Source organism: Oncorhynchus kisutch, linkage group LG6, assembly GCF_002021735.2.
Source record: "Oncorhynchus kisutch isolate 150728-3 linkage group LG6, Okis_V2, whole genome shotgun sequence".
In the NCBI taxonomy this organism is placed as follows: domain Eukaryota; kingdom Metazoa; phylum Chordata; class Actinopteri; order Salmoniformes; family Salmonidae; genus Oncorhynchus; species Oncorhynchus kisutch.
The window spans coordinates 56591156-56616465 of NC_034179.2; the positions used below are offsets into that span (position 1 = coordinate 56591156).

The window sequence follows — 25310 nt, forward strand, 5'->3', positions numbered from 1 at the left end:
CACATGAGTTTTATGGAAATGTGAAGTGCACTTTGACTCACTGATGCTTGGCTTGTTTGTGACATTAAAGCAGAATTTATCATCTTTAATGTCTCATCTTTCAAAATACATCGAGTCCTCGTAATTTACAGGATTTCCCTTACTCTGACAAAAACAAAAAATTGTGGGGTGTGCCCAGGTCAGCAGCCGATCCCTTATCCTTGTAGGTGTTCCCGACAGGACAGTTCAGGTGTGCGGGCTCCCTGGTGGCTCTCCACATATACGTCCCAGACCATAGGAGCTACTAAGTCCAAGATCACAGGAGCTACTACTCGGGAGGATAGGATTATAGGCTCACTCAGGACAGGGCCCTCTCCTGAATCGTAGAGGTGGGACAAGGAATCGGCCCTGGTGTTCTTTGAGCCTGGGCGACAGATTAGTGTGAAGTTAAACCTGGTGAAGAAAAGGGCCCGACTGGCTTGGCGCGGATTCAGTCTCCTCGCTGTCCGTATGTACTCCAGGCTCCGATGGTCAGTGAGAATGATGAATGGTTCCCCTGTCATTGAGACAAAACTGCCCCACGCCTACCTCGGAAGCGTCCACCTCCAACACAAAGGATACAGTGGGAGCTGGATGTTTCAGCACTGGGGTGGTGGTGAAACGTCCCTTGAGAAGACAAAAGGCCTCATCGGCTGCTGGACCCTCCCTTTAAGGAGAGAGCTGAAATTCCTGATGATCGACGGTAGAAGTTGGCAAACTTCTAAAACCGTTGTAACCCTTTAAGTGTGGTTGGGACTGGCCATGACCTGACTGCATCTACTTTCTTGTCATCCATCTTCACCCCCTGCTGGCTGATTTGGTAACCCAAGAAGGAGACCGCCCTCTGATGGAATTGACACTTCTCAGCCTTGACGAACAGTTGATGGGACGGGAGGCGTTCCAGGACTGATCAAACATGTGTGATGTGATCCTCCAGATTAACCAAGTAGATGAAGATGTCATCAATGTATACGATCACCTGGCGTCTGAGCATGTCCCTGAACACCTCGTTGACGAATGCCAGGAACATTGAAGGAGCATTGGCTAAGCCAAAGGGCATCACCAAGTACTCGTAGTGAACAGACATTGTGCCGAATGCAGTCTTCCACTCATCCTCCTCCCGGATGCGGATGAGATTGTAGGCACTCCGCAGGTCCAATTTGGTGAAGAAGCAGGCCCCATGGAGCTGCTCGACGGCAGACGGCACCAATACTTCTTTGAGTCCTCTGTAACCAGTGCAAGGGTGTAATCCTCCACCCTTCTTGGCCACGAAGAAGAACCCAGCTGACGCAGGAGATGTAGAGGTGCTGATGAACCACTGTTGGAGCGCCTCCTGAATGTAATCCTCCATGGCCTGGGTCTCAGCCACAGACAGAGGGCAGATGCATCTGCATGGAGGTGTTGCATCAGCAAGCAGGTTGATGGCACAGTCCCAGGGGCAATGAGGGAGATAGGTGGCCCGGGTCTTGGAGAATACCTCCCTCAGATCCTGGTATACCTCCGGGATGTTGGGCTGAAAGGCAACCAAAGGGCTCTCAACCGACATGGAACCACAGGGAACAGGGAAACAGGTCCTCTGACATTCAGGTGATCAGTCTGTGATTCTCATCCTCGACCATGAAATGGTGTGATTATGGCGTTGAAGTCAAGGGAGGCCGAGGATGATCTTGTGAACTGATGATGAAGGGGATATTCTCCTGATGATTGGACTCCACAGTGAGGGTAAGCGGTTGAGTGATGTGTGTAATGGTTTCGGATCCTAATAGCCGACAATCAGGGCCTTGCACCGGAAAAGGAGAGGAGGGCGCGTATGAAGTAATATTGAGAGAGGTGGCAAAGGTCTGATCCAGAAAATTCCCTGCGGCACCGGAATCCACTAAAACTGTTGACACAGGACATGAGGGATAGTTTGTGTTATTAGCTTGTTTATTTTTTACTCCATGTGTAACTCTGTGTTGTTGTCAGTGTCACACTGCTTTGCTTTATCTTAGCCAGGTCGCAGTTGTAAATGAGAACTTGTTCTTAACTAGCCTACCTGGTTAAATAAAGGTGAAATAAAATACATTTAAAAAGTCAACCAACGAGATGGACACCAAAAAATAGCCTAGCAGGAAGTGATGAAGATGGAATATTAGCTCCTGGCCCAGGGGATGGCAGATCACGTGACCGTCCCGCTATTCTAGTAGATCCAGGATTTGGATGTGCCGGACACCGCTGGAGACTGTGCCCTCCTTGACCACAGTACATACAGAGCTCCTGTTGTATCAGTTTGCAGCGCTTTGCCGCGGGGAAGTGTGTGACCCCTACCTCCATGGATTCAGGCTCTGATTCCGAGTGTTCGCTGAAGGAGGGAAAGAAGCGATGAGAATGCCGACACTCCCGGAAAAGGTTATGAGCGTGTCCAGGGTAAGATTCCGTCTGGATCTCGTCGCGTAAACCTCTTCTAAATAGCGTGCGAAGGGCTGGAAGGTGAGCGCGTACTCAGCAGCCACCTGATCTCCCTGCCGTGATTGAAGTAGATGCTCACCTCCCTCTCTACCCTCCGGGAGATGATCAAAGATCCATTTAAACAGAGCCATGAACCCCTCATGAATTTAGCTCCTCTCCTCGAACGCTGTAGGCCATTCCAATGCCCGCCCTGTCAGCAGAGAAATAACCGTGGCAACCTTACACCTCTCGGTGGTAGGGGTTTCCATCTGGTGTGTAAAATAAAGTGTGCACTGAAGTAAGAAGCCACAGCATTTGGATTGGGTACTGTCATATTTCTCTGGGAGGGATAAATGGGCATCGCTGCCCTGAGCAGTTTGCTGAATGGGCTGTTGGGCTGGCTCACTGGGTAGGCTGGTTCTAGAGTATTCTCCACCTCCTGGAAATGTTTGAGATCCTACAAACTGCGAAGGACCTCATCCATGGTCATCCCCAATTGTGCCAGCTGGTCATGGTGCTGAAGCAGAAGGTAACCCTGTTCGTCGACCATCTGAGAGATATCCAATTTTCCTGCTGCTTCCATTTTTTTTGTTGGTAACAATGACACCATGAAGAAAGACGCAGGTCAAACCTTTAATGAACACAACAAACGTGAAACAAGACAGCGTGACAGAGGCGAGGTAACATGAACACAGGTGCAGTACCAACTGAGGAATGAACAAAAGGGACCTATAAAGGGGAGGTAATGAGATTCAGGTGTGAGTCATAATGATGAGTGCCAGGTGCGCGTAATGATGAGTGCCAGGTGTACGCAATGATGATTCCCAGGACCGGGGGCTAGCACCGTCGCACGCCGGAGGGGAGGAGCAGGAGTAGACGTGACACTTAAGTAAGAGGAGAAAGGTTTATTTTGTCACTCTAGCTGAGTGGTCCTCTTGTTGGAGTGAACCCATCCCACCATTGAAGTAATGTGTCTAGTTTACATCTATCTCCCTTTTCATTACTGGACAGTATGTCAATCCAATGTTATTTACCAGGTTGAGGATCATGTTGAGTCTCTCCAGCTCACAGTCCAGGATGATGTTGTACTCCTTCTTCTTCTCTAGGTCCTGAACCACCTTCAAGAAAGCCGTCTGATCCATACCACTGTCCAGGTTCACTGATGTCACCTGCCATGTCTTCTCTGCTGCAGTGTCCAAAATCTTCTGGAGTACTGTCAGGCCTAAATGACAAGACAAACACCAAAGTAAAATACTAATTAGTCTGGGCATATTTAAGTAAGTAAACCAAACTTAGGTCTATATATGTAATTTATTTTCATCCCTTTGTAGCCACTTAAATTGCATTTACACCTGCTTACTTGACTTCACCTACTGTATGGAGCAAGTCACAACAACCTACAAAACCTATTGAATTAACAGAGTTGATTTTCTCTAATCAGCTTCTATAGTAGAGTGCCTTCATAAAGTACTCACACCCTTTGACTTTTACAGCATGAATTTAAAAATTATTACTTTAAGATTTTGTGTAACTGGCCTACACACAATACCCCAAAATGTCAAAGTGGAAATATATTTTTCAAAAATGTATTCAACCCATTTGTTATGGCAAGCCTAAATAAGTTCAGGAGTAAAAATGTGCTTAACAAGTCAAATAATAAGTTGCATGGGCTCACTCTGTGGACAATGATAGTATTGAACATGATTTTAGAATGACTACTTCATCGATGTACCTCACACATACAATAATCTGTAATGTCCTTCAGTCGAGCAGTGAATTTCAAACACAGATTCAACCACAAAGACCAGGGAGGTTTTCCAATGCCTCTCAAAGAAGGGCACCTATTGGTAGATGGGTAAAAAACAAACAATGAATATCCCTTTGAGCATATTAATTACACTTTGGATGGTGTCTCAATACACGCAGTCACTACAAAGATACAGGCGTCCTTCCTAACTCAGTTGCCGAAGAGGAAGGAAACTGCTTAGGGATTTCAATGGTGACTTTAAAACAAATACAGAGTTTAATAGCTGTGATAGGAGAAAACTGAGGATGGAACAACATTGTAGTTGCTCCACAATTACTAACCTAAATGACAGAGTGAAAAGGAAGCCTGCACAGAACCCAAATATTCCATAACATGCATCCTATTTGCAAGGCACTAAAGTAAAACTGCAAAAAATGTGTCAAATAAATGTACTTTATGTCCTGAATACAACGCATTATGTTTCGGGCAAATCCAACACATCACTGAGGACTGCTCTCCATATTTTCAAGCATGGTGGTGGATGCATCATGTTATGGGTATGCTTGTCATCGGCAATAACAAGGGAGTTTTTTGGGGGGACAATAAAGTGAGGGGCGCCACCAACCCAGAAGATTGGGTGATCTCGCTCTCCGGGGCCACTTGAGTAAAGTCTTTAATCAGGTCAATACCCACAAGGCCGCGGGGCCCGATGGTATTTCAGGGTGCATTCTCAGAGCATTCGCAGAACAGCTAACCGATATACTCAAGGTCATTTTCAACCTCTCCTTGTCCCAGTCTGTAATCCCCACACGTTTTAAGATGGACATCATCCTTCCTGTTCCCAAGAACTCAAAGGCTTCATGCCACAATGAGTACCCGGCTTTAGCACTCATATCTGTAATCACGAAGTGCTTTGGTGAGGCTGGTTATGAGACACATCAACTAGATCCACTCCAATTTGCATACCGCCATAGACAACGCAATCTCAATTGCACACCACACTGTCCTCACCCAACCTAGATAAGAGGAATACCTATGTGAAAAATGCTGTTCATTGTTTACAGCTCACTGTTCAACACCATTGTCCCCTCCAAGCTCGTCACCAAGCTTAGGAAGCTGATGGAGTGAGACTGAATACCTCCATCTGCAAACTGGATCTTGGACTTCCTGATGGGCCGACCCCAGGTGGAGAGGGTAGGCATCATTGCCTCGCTAAGCTGACCCTCAACACGGGGACCCTACAGGGGTGTATGCTTAGTCCCATCCTGTACACCATGTTGACCCACCATCACAAGTTTGCTGACGATACGACTTGGTAGGCCTGATGACTGGCGACGATCAGAGCCTACAGGGAGGTGGTCAGTGACCTGGCAGTGTGGGGCTGGAAGAACTACAGCAAATTTAGGCATGAGCACGCCCTCATCCACATTGACGGGGCTGCAGTGAAGCGGTGTCAAGAGCTTCAAGTCCCTCATGTCGAAATCACTAAGAACTTAAAATGGTCCGCACACATACGCGCAGTCGTGAAAAAGGCGCGTTGAAAAGGTTTGGCATGGGCCGTCAGACCCTAAAAAATATATACAGTTGCACCATTGAGAGCATCTTAGCTGGCTGCATCACTGCTTGGTATGAAAATAGCACCACCCTCAATGGCATGGCGCTACAGAAGGTGGTGCGGACAGCCCATTACGTCACTGGCGCCGAGCTTCCTGCCAACCAGAACCTCTATAACAGGCAGTGTGAAAGGAAGGCCTGGAAAATTGTTGACAACTTCAACCACCCAAGCCATAGACTGTTCTCTCTGCTTCCGCACGACAAGCGTGCATCAAGTCTGACATCAACAGGCTCCTGAACAGGTTATAACCCCATACCATATAACTGCTAAATAGCTAACAGCTGAGTTGACATTTTCTATTTTATTCCAATTTTTTTCACTGTCTATTCACAGGGCCCTACACACTAATCACATTGATACTCCAACACACATACAAACACTCACTCCATCATTTGCTCTCACACACATAACATGCACATGCATGTATAGTTGTTTTCAACTCTCTAGAGACAGCAGGAGTGGTAGAGATTGGCTATGAAAAGCCAACTGACATTTATTCCTGAGGTGCTGACTTGCTGCACCCTCGACAACTATTGTGATTATTATTATTTGACCATGCTGGTCATTTATGAACATTTGAACATCTTGGCCATGTTCTGTTATAATCTCCACACGGCACAGCCAGAAGAGGACTGACTAGCCTGGTTCCTCTCTAGGTTTTGGCTCTTCTAGGGAGTTTTTCCTAGCCACCGTGCTTCTACACCTGCATTGCTTGCTGTTTGGGGTTTTAGGCTGGGTTTCTGTACAGCACTTTTGAGATATCAGCTGATGTACGAAGGGCTATATAAATACATTTGATTTTGATTTTTTTAGTGACTCTACACAGATCCACTCCCATACAATCATCATATACGCTGCTGCTACTGTTCATCATATATCCTGATGCCTAGACACCTTAGCCAAATACATTTAAACTCAGTTTTTCACAATTCCTGACATTTAATCCTAGTAAAAATGCCATGTCTTCGAGGTCAGTTAGGATCACCACTTTATGTTAAGAAAGTGAAATGTCAGAATAATAGTAGAGTGACTTATTTCAGCTTTTATTTCTTTCATCACATTCCCAGTGGGTCAGAAGTTTACATACACTCAATTAGTATTTGGTAGCATTGCCTTTAAATTGTTTAACTTGGGTCAAACGTTACGGGAAGCCTTCCACAAGCTTCCCACAATAAGTTGGGTGAACTTTGGCCCATTCCTCCTGACAGAGCTGGTGTAACTGAGTTAGGTTTGTTAAGCCATTTTGCCACAACTTTGGAAGTATGCTTGGGGTCATTGTCCATTTGGAAGACCCATTTGCGACCAAGCTTTAACTTCCTGACTGATGTCTTGAGATGTTGCTTCAATATATCCACATAATTGTCCTGACTCATGATGCCATCTATTTTTGTGAAGTGCACCAGTCCCTCCTGCAGCAAAGCACCCCCACAACATGATGTTGCCACCCCCGTGCTTCACGGTTAGGATGGTGTTCTTCGGCTTGCAAGCCTCCCCCTTTTTCCTCCAAACATAATGATGGTCATTATGGCCAAACAGTTATATTTTTGTTTCATCAGACCAGAGGATATTTCTCCAAATGTACGATCATTGTCCCCATGTGCAGTTGCAAACGGTAGTCTGGCTTTTTTAATGGCAGCTTTGGCGCAGTGGCTTCTTCCTTGCTGAGCTGCCTTTCAGGTTATGTCAATATAGAACTCATTTTACTGTGGATATAGATACTTTTGCACCTGTTTCCTCCAGCATCTTCACAAGGTCCTTTGCTGTTGTTCTGGGATTGATTTGCACTTTTCGCACCACAGTACGTTCATCTCTAGGAGACAGAACGCGTCTCCTTCCTGAGCGGTATGACGGCTGCGTGGTCCCATGGTGTTTATAGTTGCGTACTATTGTTTGTACAGTTGAACGTGGTACCTTCAGGCGTTTGGAAATTGCTCCCAAGGATGAACCAGACTTGTGGAGATCTACACTTCTTTTCTGAGGTCTTGGCTGATTTCTTTAGATTTTCCCATGATGTCAAGCAATAAGGCACTGAGTTTGAAGATAGGCCTTGAAATACATCCACAGGTACACCTCCAATTGAATCAAATGATGTCAATTAGCCTATCAGAAGCTTCTAAAGCCATGACATCATTTTCTGGAATTTTCCAAGCTGTTTAAAGGCACAGTCAACTTAGTGTATGTAAGCTTCTGACCCACTGGATACAGTGGGATACAGTGAATTGTAAGTGAAATAATCTCTGTAAACAATTGTTGGAAAAATTACCTGTACCATGCACAAAGTAGATCTCCTAATCGATTTACCAAAACTATAGTTTGTGGAAATTATGAAAAACAAGTTTTAATGTCTCCAACCTAAGTGTATGTAAACTTCCAACTTTAACTGTATACTACCACCGTTCGAAAGTTTGGGGTCACTTAGAAATGTCCTTGTTTTTGAAAGAAAAGCACATTAAAATAACACCAAGTTCATTAAAAATACAGTGTAGACATTATTAATCTTGTAAATGACTATTGTGGCTGGAAACTGCTTTTCAAAAGATATTATGAATAACTACATAGGCATACAGTCTAAAAAAAAGGCCAGTGTTATTGCTTCTTTAATCAGGACAACAGTTTTCAGCTGTGCTAACATAATAACAAAAGTGATTTATAATGATCAATTAGCCCTTTAAAATAATAAACTTGGGTTAGCTAACACAACCTGCCATTGGAACACAGGAACACAGGAGAACACAGGAGAACACAGGAGGTGGTTGCTGATAATGGGCCTTTGAATGGCTATGTAGATATTCCATTAAAAGTCAGACGTTTCCAGCTAAAATAGTCATTTACAACATTAACAGTGTAGACAATGTATTTCTGACTCATTTGATGTATTTTAATTAAGATTTTTTGTTGTTGTTGCTTTTCTTTCAAAAACAAGGACATTTCTAAGTAACCCCAAACTTTGAACGGTTGTATGTACGTATGTATGTATGTATGTATGTATGTATGTATGTATGTATGTATGTATGTATGTATGTATGTATGTATGTATGTATGTATGTATGTATGTATGTATGTATGTCTGTATGTATGTATGTATGTATGTATGTCAATCCAGTATCCCTTCACATTTTAAATATGGTACTGGTACTGACCCTGTATAGTATACTTGCTTACTTTATCATGTTGTTATTCTTATTTCTCCTGTGGTTTGGTTTTAACTTGTTATTTTTAGTTTTACATTGTTATTGTTACTGCATTGTTGGATTTAGAGCTTGCAACAAAGGCATTTCTCTGTACACGTGCATGTGACATTAAAACTTGAAACTAGAGCTCAGCACAGGCAAAATCCCACAGGAAAACCTGGTTCAGTTTGCTTTCCAACAGACACTGGGAGCCAAATTCACCTTTCAGCAGGACAATAACCCATAACACAGGGCCAAATGTACACTGCAGCTGATTACCAAGATGTCATTGAATGTCATTGAGTGGCCTAGTTACAGTTTTGACTTGAATCGGCTTGAAAATCTATGGCAAGACTTGGCTGTCGAGCAATGATCAACAATCAACTTGACAGAGCTTGAAGAATTTTGTACAATCCCGGTGTGCAAAGCTCTTACAGACTTACCCGGAAAGACTTGCAGCTGTAATCACTGCCAAATGTGTTTCTAACGTTTATTTTTCAATACATTTGTAAAAAAAAACATTTTAAAAACATGTTGTTTTCACTTTATGGGGTATTGTGTGTGTGTGTGTGTGTGTGTGTGTGTGTGTGTGTGTGTGTGTGTGTGTGTGTGTGTGTGTGTGTGTGTGTGTGTGTGTGTGTAGATGGGTGAGAAAAAACAAACAATTGAATCAATTTGGAATTCAGGCTGTAGCAAAATGTGTAAGTCAAGGGGTGTAAATACTTTCTGAAGGCACTGTACATACTATGTGTACTCTTGCCTTTAAATCCACCTTGGTAAATAAACGGGTATTATAAATTCAGAATGCTTTTTGATCAGGAGTGGTTTGTTTAGCACAGTGCCACTGTATAGAGGGAACAGAGGATATCGCCGAGCTAAACAGCAGACTGCGCAGGTTGTTTTCACACCAGTCACCTGAAATCACTGTCACCACACCTAAAATTGACAGCCAAGCTGAGGCACCATGCTGCTGTCTGCATGCCTATTTATTCTCCTCAGCCAAATTATATGTGCTGCTTCGTATCTGCTTTCCCAAAGGACCAAAGTTTAAAAAGGGACAAATTTAGCATTTCAAATGGCTTCCCCCCCGTTTAATACTGGAAATGGAAAGGCTAGAGTATTTTGCAATGAGGAAGACAAGGAGGAAGTATGTTTGAAGACAGCTAATCTGAAGACATTATGCAGTAGGGGGTGATCATAGTAAAAAGAGCCTATGAAGTGGAGGGAACTACTTCAGTGGCCCCCCTCTCCCTTTCCTTCCCCCATTCACGTCTCTTCTCTCCTTGAGGAACTCGACTTGGAACTTAGATGGGTGACGTGCGACTGCAGCTGAACCATTTGAATTAATGCCATTCCTTCCCTGTATCAATGCCTTTCCTTCCCTGTATCAATGCCTTTCCTTCCCTGTATCAATGCCTTTCCTTCCCTGTATCAATGCCTTTCCTTCCCTGTATCAATGCCTTTCCTTCCCTGTATCAATGCCATTCCTTCCCTGTATCAATGCCTGTCCTTCCCTGTATCAATGCCTTTCCTTCCCTGTATCAATGCCTTTCCTTCCCTGTATCAATGCCTTTCCTTCCCTGTATCAATGCCTTTCCTTCCCTGTATCAATGCCTTTCCTTGCCTGTATCAATGCCTTTCCTTCCCTGTATCAATGCCTTTCCTTCCCTGTATCAATAACACCGGCACATCAATATTCCCCCCCATATAAATTCCCTCCGATTTATGTTCACCCATATGTTTAATGATGTGGTGGAGGAAGTGAGGCTTGGGTTTTCTTTCTCGTGTGCCCTTCTGTTTATGTAAATCCGCTTTGAAGCAGAAGTTTTAGCATGGAAATAAGGATTGTCTGTTCTGAGACATTGTTTCTGACATATCGTACACTCCCCTACACATTTAATGTACTTGGACAGTGAAGCTAAAATGTTTAATTTGGCTCTATATTCCGGCATTTGTCTTGATAAAATGTGTCATATGAGGTGACAGTGCAGAATGTCACCTTTTATTTGATGTTATTTTCATACATATTTTTTACCACTTAGAAATGAAAGCACTTTATGTACAGTTGAAGTCGAAGTTTACGTACACTGAGGTTGGAGTCATTAAAACTAGTTTTTCAACCACTCCACAAATTCCTTGTTAACAAACTATAGATTTGGCAAGTCGGTTAGGACATCTACTTTTTGCATGATACAAGTATTTTTTCCAACAATTGTTAACAGACTGATTATTTCACTTATAATTCACTGTATCACAATTCCAGTGGGATAGAAGTTTACATACACAAAGTTGACTGTGCCTTTAAACAGCTTGTAAAATTCCAGAAAATTATGTCAAGGCTTTAGAAGCTTCAGAGAGGCTAATTGACATGATTTGATTAAATTGGAGGTGTACCTGTGGATGTACTTCAAGGCCTACCTTCAAACTCAGTGCCTGTTTGCTTGACATCATGGGAAAATCAAAATAAATCAGCCAAGACCTCAGAAAAAAAATTGCCGACCTCAAAGTCTGGTTCATCCTTGGAAGCAATTTCCAAATGCCTGAATTTCCAAATACTCTTCAAATTCACCTTTATCTCAGGGCCAGAGTGTCTGTCTTCAAATCAAATGTTTTATCAAAACAGACAGCCTCCTACAAAGTACCACTGTTAGGCAATCTTGTTAAGGCAACAATTAACAATAGAGCTAAAACAAAAGTATCAGATGTAATTTAAACACACCAACTTCAGCTCTGACCTGAAAATGACCAACCTGAGAAATTACTTTATAATTCATCAGGTAAGTAGGCTACTTAGCATTTTCATATGTTATAGTATAGAGGCAATTCCAGGCATTGTTAAAAAGGCAAGCCGCCACCTTTAGGATTTGGTTGGCGGGTCGCATTCAACTTTTAGGTGCCTTCACCTCCACCTACTGTACTGTTGTGTGACCTACCAACATTAAATTCTTCATATGGTAATAGAAAATTATTAGCCCTCTCAACAACAAAAAATCACCACCCCATTCCACTATTTAACCCTATCTAATCCTCCTCCAGACCAACGGTCTGAGAGGACAGAACACTCCCGAACTCTGTCTTTCTGCCCCTGAGAAAGGCAGTTAACCCGGGTGCCGATGACGTGGATGTCGATTCCGAGGGGTTTGGTTAAATGCAGAAGACACATTTCAGTTGAATGCATTCAGTTGTACAACTGACTAGGTATGCCCATTTCCTTTTACCACTCAACACCCCCTGCAACTGTTTTGTAGTAAATCCTCGTAATCCTAAGTACTTCTCAGCTGGTGCCACCACAACCTCTATTTTCTGTGACTTCTGATCCATTTATGCAGTACAATTGACAAGCATGGCTATGAATGCTAAAAAGCCCACCTTACTGAAGCACATACTCTTCCCATCGCTCTCTGTCTACTCACAGGAATCCTTTCAGTATCCCTCACCTTTCAACCATCTTCCTCTACCACACTCTTCACTGCTTCGGCATACAACACTTTCTCTACTACTCTAACCCTGGCAACCTCAACCTGCCTTTCTCTCATTGGACACCTCGAAACTCCAGCCCCATTGGCACCCCCACAACTTTCTTCACCGATACTACACATTCCTTCGTCTCATGCCCTCCTGCACACTTTCATATCTAGGAATCTCCCTTCTACACACTGCTGCAACATGCACATAAACTTGACATCTTAAACATTGTAGTATTTCAAAACAAAAGCTCTCAAGGGATAACTTACACTTCCTAACTTGTCCTTGTCAGGCAAAGACTCTACACCAAAACACAGCAGGACAGACAATCACTTCTCTGGTTCCCCACGCTCTCCACCGGGGGTCTGCATCGCACCAAATGGCGGGCATCACAGACACTGGCAATATTACATTTCTGATCCTCCTCAACACACAATGCCACCTCCGTTATCACTTCTTTCAAAGGCACCCTGCTCCGGAGAGCAAAGAAAGTCACATTTCTTGTCCCTAATCACGTGATCCGTAGCGCCCTCTCCCTCTGGACCGAAGAAACACAATAAATCATCACTATTCCGCTACGAGTTACTCTCACCAACTCAAAAGTCCCCAACCTCTTCTCCACCCAACCTTACACCACATATGGATCAGCCAAAATGCAAGGATCGACTCTCACCACAAATCTCACTGCCACTGAGCCAGAATGATCATTTTCATCCTCGGGACGAGGCCCGACCTCGGCGGTCCTCACCGCACGTACTACATCCATACTTTCGGCAGGTTCCATCTCTGAGAAACTAGAACCTGTATGCCTCTTTTTGCACTTGGCACCAACCTTCCTCACCACACCGCTTCCCTCTACACTCAGCTCCTTCTCAGCAGTCATCACTGTACTGCCCCCACAATTCATTTGTCCTCAATCTCTTCACGTTCACTTTCCTTCTCTAACTCTTCCAAAAGTTCTGTGCAATCCTCCATTCCGTATTCCCTCAGAACATAACTGCCTTGAGCAAGGCCGTTAACCCCTAACAATTGCTCCCTGGGTGCAGATGATGTTGATTAAGGTAGCCCCCCAAAACCTCCTTGGCATGAACAAAGTGGGAGATGATTTCTTTAGTTGTGATGTGGGAGATATTGCTGTTGTTTTTCTCTGGCCCTCTGTTTATAGTAGTACATGTTGTCTGAATCAACCAGTGGGCGACCTCAGTACCAAAGTCCTCAGAATTCTCTCTAAAACAACAGCTTTGTTCAGAAGGAAGAGCATAAGATGACATGTAGGTCTGGGTAGAGAAGAAATTATAAATATAGATCTCTTTCTACACCGCATATGATTTGCATAAACATTAACAATGCATATCATTTACCAAAAATACCCAAGTACACCCAAATGGAGATCATACATTTGGAACCACAGCAAGCTGCTGCCTTTCTATATCAAGCTATCACTGGAGCCATGCAGTCTATGTAGTAATGCACTCATAAAATTAGTCACAGCTTTTAATTTGTATGCAGATAGAGCAATTACATCATGCATTCGTGATGCACAGGGCTAAGACTTTTCCTGACCATGTGATCTGACAAGAAAAATCTCCTAGTGATGTGTGCTATGTATAATAATTTTGCCTTTGCATTCATTAGCAGTAAAAACAAAATATGTCATGCTCTGAGAGAGATTGAATGGTTATCTAAGTCTGTTATTTTCTGTCATATATAGAAACAGAAAGTAACGTTTTTCAAATTTGAGTTGCGACATGGATTACGCAACTGATGACAAAAGTAGGTTGTCAGAAGTAACAGTGAGGTTTAAATGCATTTAATGTGAATTAAAACACTGTCGAATCAAATTTTTTAACTGCCTCTGCTCGCCTTGCAATACACTTCCTGTCGTCTCTGTACAGGCACATAGAGCTCGTCTCAGCAGCTGTGAAATTGTCTCACACCGGAGAGCAAACCAGCTTTATCGTCCACTGAGCAGCACTAACCTGCAGATAAACTAGGGAGACAAACGCTGTGCTCCCTCTATCTGTCTAGCGCTAGCAACGCGTCACACCACTGCAGCAGTGAAACAGAAGAGATCAGTGTTGGGATTGGCAAAGAAAGCAGCCTGGGCTCCTATCGGTCCCTTTCTCTGCTGCTTTCACTGACCTGCCCATCACAGCTCCTCTAAAATGTCGCACAAACCCAAATTCAATTTCTGCACTGTCTCTATTTGTGTGGTGTAGATTTTCTAACCCCGATATACAGTGCTGATTTTGGTCTTTATATTATAAACCCTGTCTAGGTTTTAAGAGGCTGAGCCTTTGTTGCGAAACAATGGCGTTGTCTTCCTTTTCACTATTGCAAACATATGTGTAAACTAGCAAGGAGGAGCCAGAAAATTGGATTACAATTATAAAGAGTCACGGAAATCAAAAGATACCATACAACACAAAAAGTAAAAAACAAGTTAAACCTTTTACAGTCCTCTTGTAGTCTGTGAGGGCAATCTTTAGGGCCAGGACGATACCAGTATCGTGATACTAGTTAGTATCTAGGCAAGGAATTTAACTTCTTTAGAAATGCAGCCCTAATGTTGTAAACAAACATCAGGACGTTGTTGTCATCCAGAGTCACATGTATTTATTTTCCAATCTATAACACACAATATTTTACATTCAGAAGGTTTTTAAAGGACCAAAGATGTTAGGTCTGCTTCATGTTTGACGTTTAGTCATGGGGGGAAAAAAATATTGTGAAACTGCTATCGTTCCAGCCCTAGCAATCATACTGTAATGTAACACTTAAGGGAAAGTGGGATACCTAGTCAGTTGTACAACGGAATGCATCTTCCACATCTAACCCCTCTGAATCAGAGCTGCCTTACACTTACATCATCTGCATCCGGAGAGCAGTTGTTGGGGTTTAACTGCTTTGCTCAGGGGCTGAACTACAGATGTTTACCTTGTCAGCTCAAGGATTTTATCCAGCAACCTTTCAGTTACTGGCCCAATGGTCCTACCCACCAGACTACGGGGAATCATGTCTTGCCGTATGGTTACAAAACTGTTCTCTGGAGTCTAGCCTTGAGGCATCACACTACAGAGCAGGGCAGTGTGGTATCTCGAGACCTGAGCTCTGGCTTTAGAGTTAGAGTAATGCAGGAGTGATTAATCTCTGGTTATATCCTGAAGAGTACATATGTAATGTAAGCCTCAGCGCATGCACACACACACACACACACACACACACACACACACACACACACACACACACACACACACACACACACACACACACACACACACACACACACACACACACACACACACACACACACACACACACACACACACACACACACACACTCGGATGTGTCATGAAGAAGTCGACAACCTTGAGTTCCTTGTCCAAGACTAAAGCGCTACGGCTAGATAAACAAATCGATGGAGCATTTGTCCCGCTGCATGGATCTCACCGGAAATATACAACAACAAAAAACGATCCATTGTAGAAGAACCACTTATGTGCAGATCACAGACTGTACATGTTAAAAAATAAGCAAGCAAGTACACATTATGTAATTATATTTGTTCATCTACGGTTCAGACACTTAGGTCTACATGTCCTGGGCACATCCACTGCATCAACAAGACTCTGCATCATTAAGCAGTTCACATCTCCTACTAGCTGCATCTGTTTCTGATGGCACTGAAGTTGAGTGAAGGTTACAGTTGAGTGGCTGCAAATTGAAGAGGAACACGCACCAGGGGCTCATTTCCCATAGGAGACCATGGCAGTTAAATATGCCCATCCAAGCACAAAATGTGCATTGAGGACGTACAGTTTACAGAGTACAGCTTACACATCTAGAGGAGCTTCTGGCAGAAAACCAAACAACGCATTTAACAAACACAAATACATCCACAGATGTTGTAAAACAATATCACATACCATATACAGCATGGCAACACTCGTAGTCAGAGAGGAAACAGTACAGCAAACTTTAATTGGACGAGTCTGACTGTACAACGTTCCAAACCATTTCAATTAATGCCACTCTGAACTGAGAGAGAATACACCTAACAAATATCAACAATATATCCACAAATACTTCAATAATAGAACGTATCCAGAATAATAGCTTGGTTACTTCAAATGTATCCACAACAACAATTGCAGAGACGCCTGAGCTTAACATTGATCAACTGTGCTTTATCTGTGTATTGTGAACGTATGCATCTCTTTTTGCCAAGTAGCCTAGTGTACAGTTTGACTTTCTCAAGAGGTTCCACAAAACAAAAATGACCGAATGATGAACAGTACCTGAATGTGAGCTGTACATGTAAACGAACTTGGTCCACTTGTAGTGCTGGATTAGGGCAATGAGGGGCTCCTGGAGTTCCGGTCTCAGCTGGATCACAAACTGGTTGTTGGTTTCTATGGGGAAACTGGGTGTCACAAAGCAGACGTGGAGAGCCCCACAGAATGACATGAGCATGTTCATGGTCTTCCTGTCATACAGTCCGATGATGGCGTAGACTCCTTTGGAAAACTGTGAACAAACTATGGAGAGGAGAAAAGAAAGAATGGGAAAGGTGATCACATCTGATTGCTATGTTTATTCATACAAAAGACTGAACAGACAGGAAATCGGTGAGACATTAGAATGGGTGTAGGCATACATGTTAACTCCCCTAGAACAGAGACGGGACCGCCTTAAGTAGGCCCGGGGATAAAAATTTTTTTAAAGGAACTCAGTCGAGGTCTCAACTTACTGTATACACAAAGTGCAAATTCGAAATTTGTTTGTGCATCAGCAATTTTTCTCTTATGTCAGTCACTGATAGTCACTCAATTAGCCCGTGTCAGCAAACAAAAAAAATGTGATCGGTTAATTAGTCTAGCCAGCTTTCTAAGCGTGTAGTGATCATGGTTGAATTACCGACCCGGGTGGCCCCCACTCTCGGATATCATGTTAAAAACTGCAAACATTTCTCTCCACCCTATGGATCAGTAGAATTGCATGAAATTACTTATGAAATTTCTAAATCTTCTCTCTGCCCCATGGCAACATTTTTGAATTGCAGCAAACTTGCTTTAAAGCAAACATTTTCTTTACTATTCATGCCAAAATTTGTAGACTTGGAGGAAATTACTATAAAACATAACATTTTTTCTCTCCTCTGTCGAGGAAACAGTCCTACTTGTATGAGAACATCATATCAGGAATGCAACATAGTATTATCCCAGCAAACAGGGAACATTTCCAGAACATTAGCGAAGATTCCCATTAAGTTCTATTTAGGGTTTTATCTATTGGGATGATAATGTTTTTGATAAATAAAAATGTTATTTAATTATTTTAAATGAAATATCCTTGGAATGTTCTCCTAGCATTCACTAAAATGTTGTGCACAACATATGTACCAACCACCATAGAACATTCCCAAAAAAGTTCTCATTAGGTTTCCAGGTGATAACACAATGTACCTGTAATGTTTTCCCAGCAAACCAAAATTTGATTTGGAAAGTTCCCAGAACATTCGGCAAGGTTGTGGCAAATGTTTTCATAACACAAAAACTGTCCAGTTGTGCTGTTGATTAAACCATGTTTGTATGAAACATTTGCCAGAACACATTTTGTCTGTTCTTTAAAGGTTCACAGAATGTTTCATTAGGTTGTGGGAACAGTTGGGTTGGGTACATTGTGGGGACATCACAAAAGATAGGTTCCCAAAACCCCAAAACTGTCCTGTTGTGTGAATGATTATACAATGTTTCTTTTAGTCTGCAAAAAACATTCACCTGATGTTACAAGAACATTCTCATAACACATTTTGTCTGATATGTAAAGGTTCTCCGAATGTTTCCTTGGGATTTGGGAACATTGTGGGGATATGACTAGAGTTCCAAAACACAAAAGTGACTGAAACATGGTCCTGCTCCTCTTTTTTTAACCAGCTCATGTTTAAAACAAATACAATGTGTTAAAACACCACTGGAGATACAGCTCAATACTATACCTGCGCCTCTGCTCTAGCCATTTTGTTTGCCTCCCTGTTGTGCTGTCTATCCGTCTCAGCATCTTCTCTGCTGTCATTATGTGCTTCTTCTTGTTCACTGTCTGTCTTAATGCCTTTATGTTATTAAAGCCAAGCTAATGACTTAAGATAAATTGCTAATTAGTGCCTGTCATGTGTTTTCCTACCATAAGTTTGAATTAATATTACAGGGCTCCCGACTAACATTTTCCCCTGGTATCACTTACAGTTTGTGGGACCAGCCCATGATTTTGTCGAACCCAAAATCATGAGTAATCATCTTGTGAAGTCATTCATAGTGCTTTATCAAGAAGTATGATACATAGACTACTGAGGTATTCAATAAATAAATGGTTTCATTTAACAGCTCCAAGCAGGAATGCATGATTCAATCAATTTTTATGGGCAACTTTAATCCAGTGATTATCATTAATTTTGGGTTGACAATTAGACTATAGTTACTGTCAAAATAGGACTGCATAATGTCTTCATTTCTTTTTGTACAATAGAGATGAATCTTTATGTGCACTAACTAATATCCAAGCTGGTCATTAGAAATAGACATTGATTTGAAAAGGTCGTAGAACGTCCATATATACATTTAAAAATGTAAAAAAGATCGCCCAGCACTGGGCGAGCGCGAACTCATAGATCATCCTGATTTCGCAGGCTTACATTCTGTTTTGCTACAAATATAGTCTGGCCACGACCAGATTCAAACTATTTGAGCCCCTCCCTTCCATCCACTGTATGGCCAGACCAATCGGCATCCTCTGATCATCTGTGGTTTGCAGAAGTCAAATCATAACAAAACTGTCTGCTCTTGAGGAGGTTTGTGTTGATGCTGATATAGCAGCAGTTATATCAGAACTGGAGGGCATAACTTAATTGAAAGAAAAGAAAATAACAGCATTGAAGGCTTTTCTCAGGAGTGAAGACATATTTGCTCTACTCCCGACTGAAGTTCGTCAAGAGCTTGATTTACCAGCTAGCTCTGTTTGGTAGACAAGAAAATGTGGCAGATCGAGTGTCGTCATTGGTCGCCCTCATGGATGTTCACATCACATACACATAGTAAATATACAGCGCATTTGGAATGTATTCAGACCCTTTGGCTTTTTCCACAATTACTTTACAGCCTTATTCTACAATTGATTAAACTGTTTTTTCCCTCCTCAATCTAGCTACCCCATAATAACAAAGCAAAAACTGTTTTTTTTTAAACATTTGGGCATATGTATTAAAAATAAAAACTGAAATATAACATTTACATAAGTATTCAGACCCTTTGCTCAGTACATATTACAGCCTCAAGTCATCTTGGGTATGATGCTACAAGCTTGGTACACTTGTATTTGGGGAGTTTCTCCCATTCTTCTCTGCAGATCCTCAAGCTCTGTTGGGTTGGATGGGGAGCGTCGCTGCACAGCTATTTTTTCAAGTCTCTCCAGAGATGTTCGATCGGGTTCAAGTCCGGGCTCTGACCGGGCCACTCAAGGACATTCAGAGACTTGTCCCGAAACCTCTCCTGCATTGTCTTGTCTGTTTGCTTAGGGATATTGTCCTGTTGGAAGGTGAACCTTCGCCTTCCAGTCTGAGGTCCTGAGCGCTTTGGAGAAGGTTTTCAACAAGGATCTCTGTTCATCTTTCCCACGATCCTGACTAGTCTCCCTGTCCCTCAAGCTGAAAAACATCCCCACAGCATGATGCTGCCACCACCATGCTTCACTGTAGGGATTTTGCCAGGTTTCCTCCAGACATGACACTTGGCATTCAGGCCAAAGAGTTCAATATTGGTTTCATCAGGCAAGATAATCTTGTTTCTCATGGTCTGAGAGATCCTTAGGTGCCTTTTGGCAAACTCCAAGAGGGCTGTCATGTGCCTTTTACTGATGAGTGTCTTCTTTCTGGCCACTCTACCATAAAGGCCTGATTGGTGGAGTGCTGTAGCGATGGGCGTCCTTATGGAAGGTTCTCCACAGAGGAGCTCTGTCAGAGTGACCATCAGGTTCTTGATCAGAACCAAGAACCTGCTGCATAATTTGCATAATTGCATGATTTGATATCAAACGAGTCCTTGCTATTGATAAAAGACAATACTGTGCAGTCGCCTACATCGACCTGGCCAAGGCTTTCAACTCTGTCAATCACTGTATTCTTATCGGCAGACTCAACAGCCTTGGTTTCTCTAATGACTGCCTCGCCTGGTTCACTAACTACTTCTCAGATAGAGTTCACTGTGTCAAATCGTAGGGCCTGCTATCCGGACCTATGGCATTCTCTATGGAGGTGCCACAGGGTTCAATTCTCTATATCTCTATATCATCATTGATATTCTCTGTATATATCAATGATGTCGCTCTTGCTGCGGGTGATTCTTTGATCCACCTCTATGCAGACGACACCATTCTGTATACATCTGGTCCTTCTTTGGACACTGTTTTAACAAACCGTCCTAACAAGCTTCAACGCCATACAACACTCCTTCCGTGACCTCCAACTGCTCTTAAATGCTAGTAAAACAAGATGCATGCTCTTCAACCGATCGCTGCCCGCCCAACTAGCATCACTACTCTGGACGGAACTTAGAATATGTGGACAACTATAAATACCCAGGTGTCTGGCTAGACTGTAAACTCTCCTTCCAGATTCATATTAAGCATCTCCAATCCAAAGATAAATCTAGAATCGGGTTCCTATTTCGCAACAAAGCCCCCTTCACTCATGCAGTTAAACATCTCCCTCACTAACTTATCTCCCTCACTAACTTTAAGCCTCAGCTGGCAGAGCAGCTTACCGATTGCTGCAGCTGTACACAGCCCATCTGTAAATAGCCCATCCAACCAACCAACTTTCTACCTCATCCCCATATTTGGTTTTGTTTTTCTGCTCTTTTGCACGCCAGTATTTCTACTTGCACATCTATCACTCCAGTGTAAATTGCTATATTGTAATTACTTCGTCGCCTTACTTCCTTACTTAATTTGCACACACTGTATACAGATGTTTCTATTGTGTTATTGACTGTATGATTGTTTATCCCATGTGTAACTCTGTTGTTTGTGTCGCACTGCTTTGCTTTATCTTGGCCAGGTTGTAGTTGTAAATGAGAACTTGCCTACCTTGTTAAATAAAGGTGAAACAAAATAAGAAAAAAAGAAAAAAAGTTGAACATTAATTGTACTCCTAGCTAGCAGTGACAGGCCTTCTCAAAGACAATAAGCTAGCTAGCTTAGTTAGCAAACTATAGCTTGCTATATGACTTGCTCTAACATAATGTTGCAACGTTACGGACAGTAATGGACAATATGATGACTTCTGTTTGCAAGTCCATAAATATGGATGTTATTGATATACTTTCTCATGTAGAGTCTTTTGGATCTTATTTTCTTTCAAGTCAAATGTTTGTCACATGCTTCGTAAACAACAGGTGTAAACTAACAGTGAAATGCTTACTTATGGGTCCTTCCCAACAAAGCAGAATACAATAAAACAATTCAATAATAACAGAAAAACATAGTATCACAAGGAATGAATACACAATGAGCAATGATAGCTTGGCTAAATACATGGGGTACCATTTTTTTTATTTTTTTTATTCCACCTTTATTTAACCAGGTAGGCAAGTTGAGAACAAGTTCTCATTTACAATTGCGACCTGGCCAAGATAAAGCAAAGCAGTGCGACACATACAACGACACAGAGTTACACAAAAGTAAATACAATATAGCAAGTAAAACACTGGTATGGTAGATTTGCAGTGGAAGAATGTGCAAAGTAGAAATAAAAATAATGGGGTGCAAAGGAGCAAAATAAATAAATAAATAAATAAAATACAGTAGGGAAAGAGGTAGTTGTTTGGGCTAAATTATAGGTGGGCTATGTACAGGTGCAGTAATCTGTGAGCTGCTCTGACAGTTGGTGCTTAAAGCTAGTGAGGGAGATAAGTGTTTCCAGTTTCAGAGATTTTTGTAGTTCGTTCCAGTACCGAGTTTGTGTGCAGGGTTACAGCAGCATACCACCCTGCATCCCACTGCCTGTTTACCTCTGAAGCTAAGCAAGGTTAGTCCTGGATGGGAGACCAGATGCTGCTGGAAGTGGTGTTGGAGGGCCAGTACGAGGCACTCTTTCCTCTGGTCTAAACACATATATATCTCAATTCCCCTGGGCAGTGATTGGGGACATTATCCTGTATAGAGTGCTGTCTTTTGGATAGGACGTTAAATGGGTGTCCTGACTCTGTGGTCACTAAAAATGCCATGGCACTTATCGTAAGAGTAGGGGTGTTAACCCCAGTGTCCTGGCTAAATTCCCAATCTGGCTCTCATACCATCATTTCCACCTAATCATCCCCAGCTTCCAAATTGGCTCATTCCTCTCCACTGTAACTATTCCCCAGGTTGTTGCCGTAAATGAGAATGTGTTCTCAGTCAACTTACCTGGTAAAATAAGGTTTAAATACAACATGTAAATGTGTACATAGGAGAGGTAGTGACTAGGCAACAGAATAGATACTAGACAGTAGGTGTGTATGTGTTGGAGTCTCGGTGTTGGTGCATCGAGTCAAAAAGGGTTAGTGCAAGGGTCAAAGCAGATAGTTAACCAAATAGCTACCCGGACTATTTTAGCAATCTTACGGCTTGGGGGTATTTGTATTTGTTATCTACACTACTCTACTACATCATATATACAACACAACATCCATGTGTAGTGTGTGTATAGTGCATATGTTATCATGTGTATGTGTGTGTCTCCTCACAGTCCCTGCTGTTCCATAAGGTGTATTTTGTATCTGTTTTTTCAATCGAATTTTTCTGCTTGCAAGAGTTACAGTACCTGATGTGGAATAGAGCTCCATGCTCTATGAAGTACTGTGCACCTCCCATAGTCTGTTCTGGACTTGGGGACAGTGAAGAGACCTCTGGTGGCATGTCTTGTGGGGTATGCAGGGGTGTCTGAGCTCTATGCTAGTAGTTTTTACAGACAGCTCAGTGCATTCAACATGTCAAAACTTCTCACAAATACAAGAAGTGATGAGTGGTGGAGAGGAGGCTACACTTAAGCAATAAGGCACGAAGGGGTGTGGTATATGCCAATATACCACAGCTAAGGGTTGTTCTTAGGCACGACGCATACAGCGTTTAGCCGTGGTATATTAGCCTTATACGACAACCCCCCGAAGTGCCTTATTGTTATTATGAATTGGTTACTAAACTAATTAGAGCAGTAAAATTACATGTTTTGTCAGACCTATGGTATACGTTCTGATATACCACGGCTGTCAGCCAATCAGTATTCAGGGCTCGAACCACCCAGTTTATAATCAGATATATGCCGTATACCCATATACCCAGGTAAGATAGAGGTTTCAGTGACCACACTGTTCGCATTACGTGAGTGAGCGTTGCAAAATAAATGTACACAATAATGTTATTCAATCATTGCATCCAAACTGCTCGCGCGTGTCAACGAACGTCTGCGTAGCCAGGCACAAAAATAGAACTTGGTTCTATTTGTGACTCTTGATGTGCTGCAAGTCCCGCCTCTCCCATCTCCTCATTGGTTTTCAGGAACATATTCTCACGCGGGTGATTGAAAGATGAACTGAGGTCCACGTTACAGTGTAGTTGGTGGTGGTAATGCACCTTAAAGTTGGTTGTCAACCGCCATTTGAAGAAGAAAAAGAAAAAGAAGAAGAAGAAGAAGAGATTACTAGAAATGAACTCGGTTTACCCTTCTATCTGTGGATTAATTGTCAGAGGACCATTTCAAAGAGAGAGCATTTCAGGTAAAATAACAACCCAATGTTTGTATCCCAGGAAAAATGAGCTAGCAAGAGCAAATTAGCTAGCTAAATTGCCATGAATGTTTAATGCTTTTTGACCTGTCCCCAAATTAATATAGTTGATTCAGAGTTCATTTTGATATTTCATCCTGCATGTCATGATCGTGTCTGGTGTGGATGGACAAAATCAACATGCAGGCGGACGCTACTCATGCATGTAAAGGCAACAATGGGTATGCAAGCCAGCCACAAAGCTGTCATCAAGGTAAAGGGTGGCTACTTTGAAGAATCTGAAATATATACATTATATTTTGATTTGTTTTAACACTTTCTTTTGGTTACTACATGATTCCATATGTGTTATTTCATCATTATTATTCTACAATGCAGAAAATAGTACAAATAAAGAAAAACCCTTGAATGAGTAGGTGTGTCCAACATTTTTAAAGTCGCACTGTTGCAACTGCCTGTAAACACACAGTCCAGTTCAAAGTGAATGATGGCAGGCCTGTGTGGCAATGGCTTGTTTGCATAAAGGTCCACAGTAGCTCTGATTTGATGTTTCACCGGTCTGCGTACACTCCGGTCCTGGACAAGACGGATGTTTTTATTCGTTTTTAATTACTGCAGCTTCTATTAATTGTACAAACACACGGCCGCTTTCCCACTCTATATTGCTATAGGATTTTCACAAATGCCTTAGTATATGTAATTCCCAAACATTTCAAAAAATTTATGAAAACATGATGACCATGACCATGTCTACATTTTATTTTAATTTTAACCTTTAATTTAACTAGGCAAGTGAGTTAAGAACAAATTCTTATTAACAATGACAGCCTACCCCGGACGACGCTGGGCCAATTGTGCGCCGTCCTATGGGACTCCCAATCACGGCCAGATGTGATACAGCTTGGATTCAAACCAGTGACTGTAGTGACACCTCTTGCACTGAGATGCAGTGCCTTAGACTGCTGCGCCACTCAGCACATGGCCTGTATAGAATGCATATCATCTATCGACTCAGCTGCCTTCATTCAAGTAGACATGGCTGTTCACTGGAGAA

General features: G+C 42.4%; 1 protein-coding gene across 3 annotated transcripts in view; it reads right to left on the bottom strand.

Moving 5' to 3' along the window:
- Positions 1-25310, bottom strand: part of LOC109893020 (glutamate receptor 1) — a 78492-nt gene that overhangs the window by 37867 nt on the left and 15315 nt on the right. For all 3 annotated transcript variants that reach the window (XR_004210338.1, XM_020486007.2, XM_020486006.2), the window contains exons 3-4: positions 16742-16981; positions 3480-3667 (exon numbers count right to left, since the gene is read on the bottom strand). Coding sequence is in view for 2 of the 3 variants with exons in the window: in XM_020486007.2 (XP_020341596.1) it covers positions 3480-3667; positions 16742-16981 (428 nt within the window). In the remaining variant the exon portion in view is untranslated. The remainder of the gene's footprint in view (positions 1-3479; positions 3668-16741; positions 16982-25310) is intronic.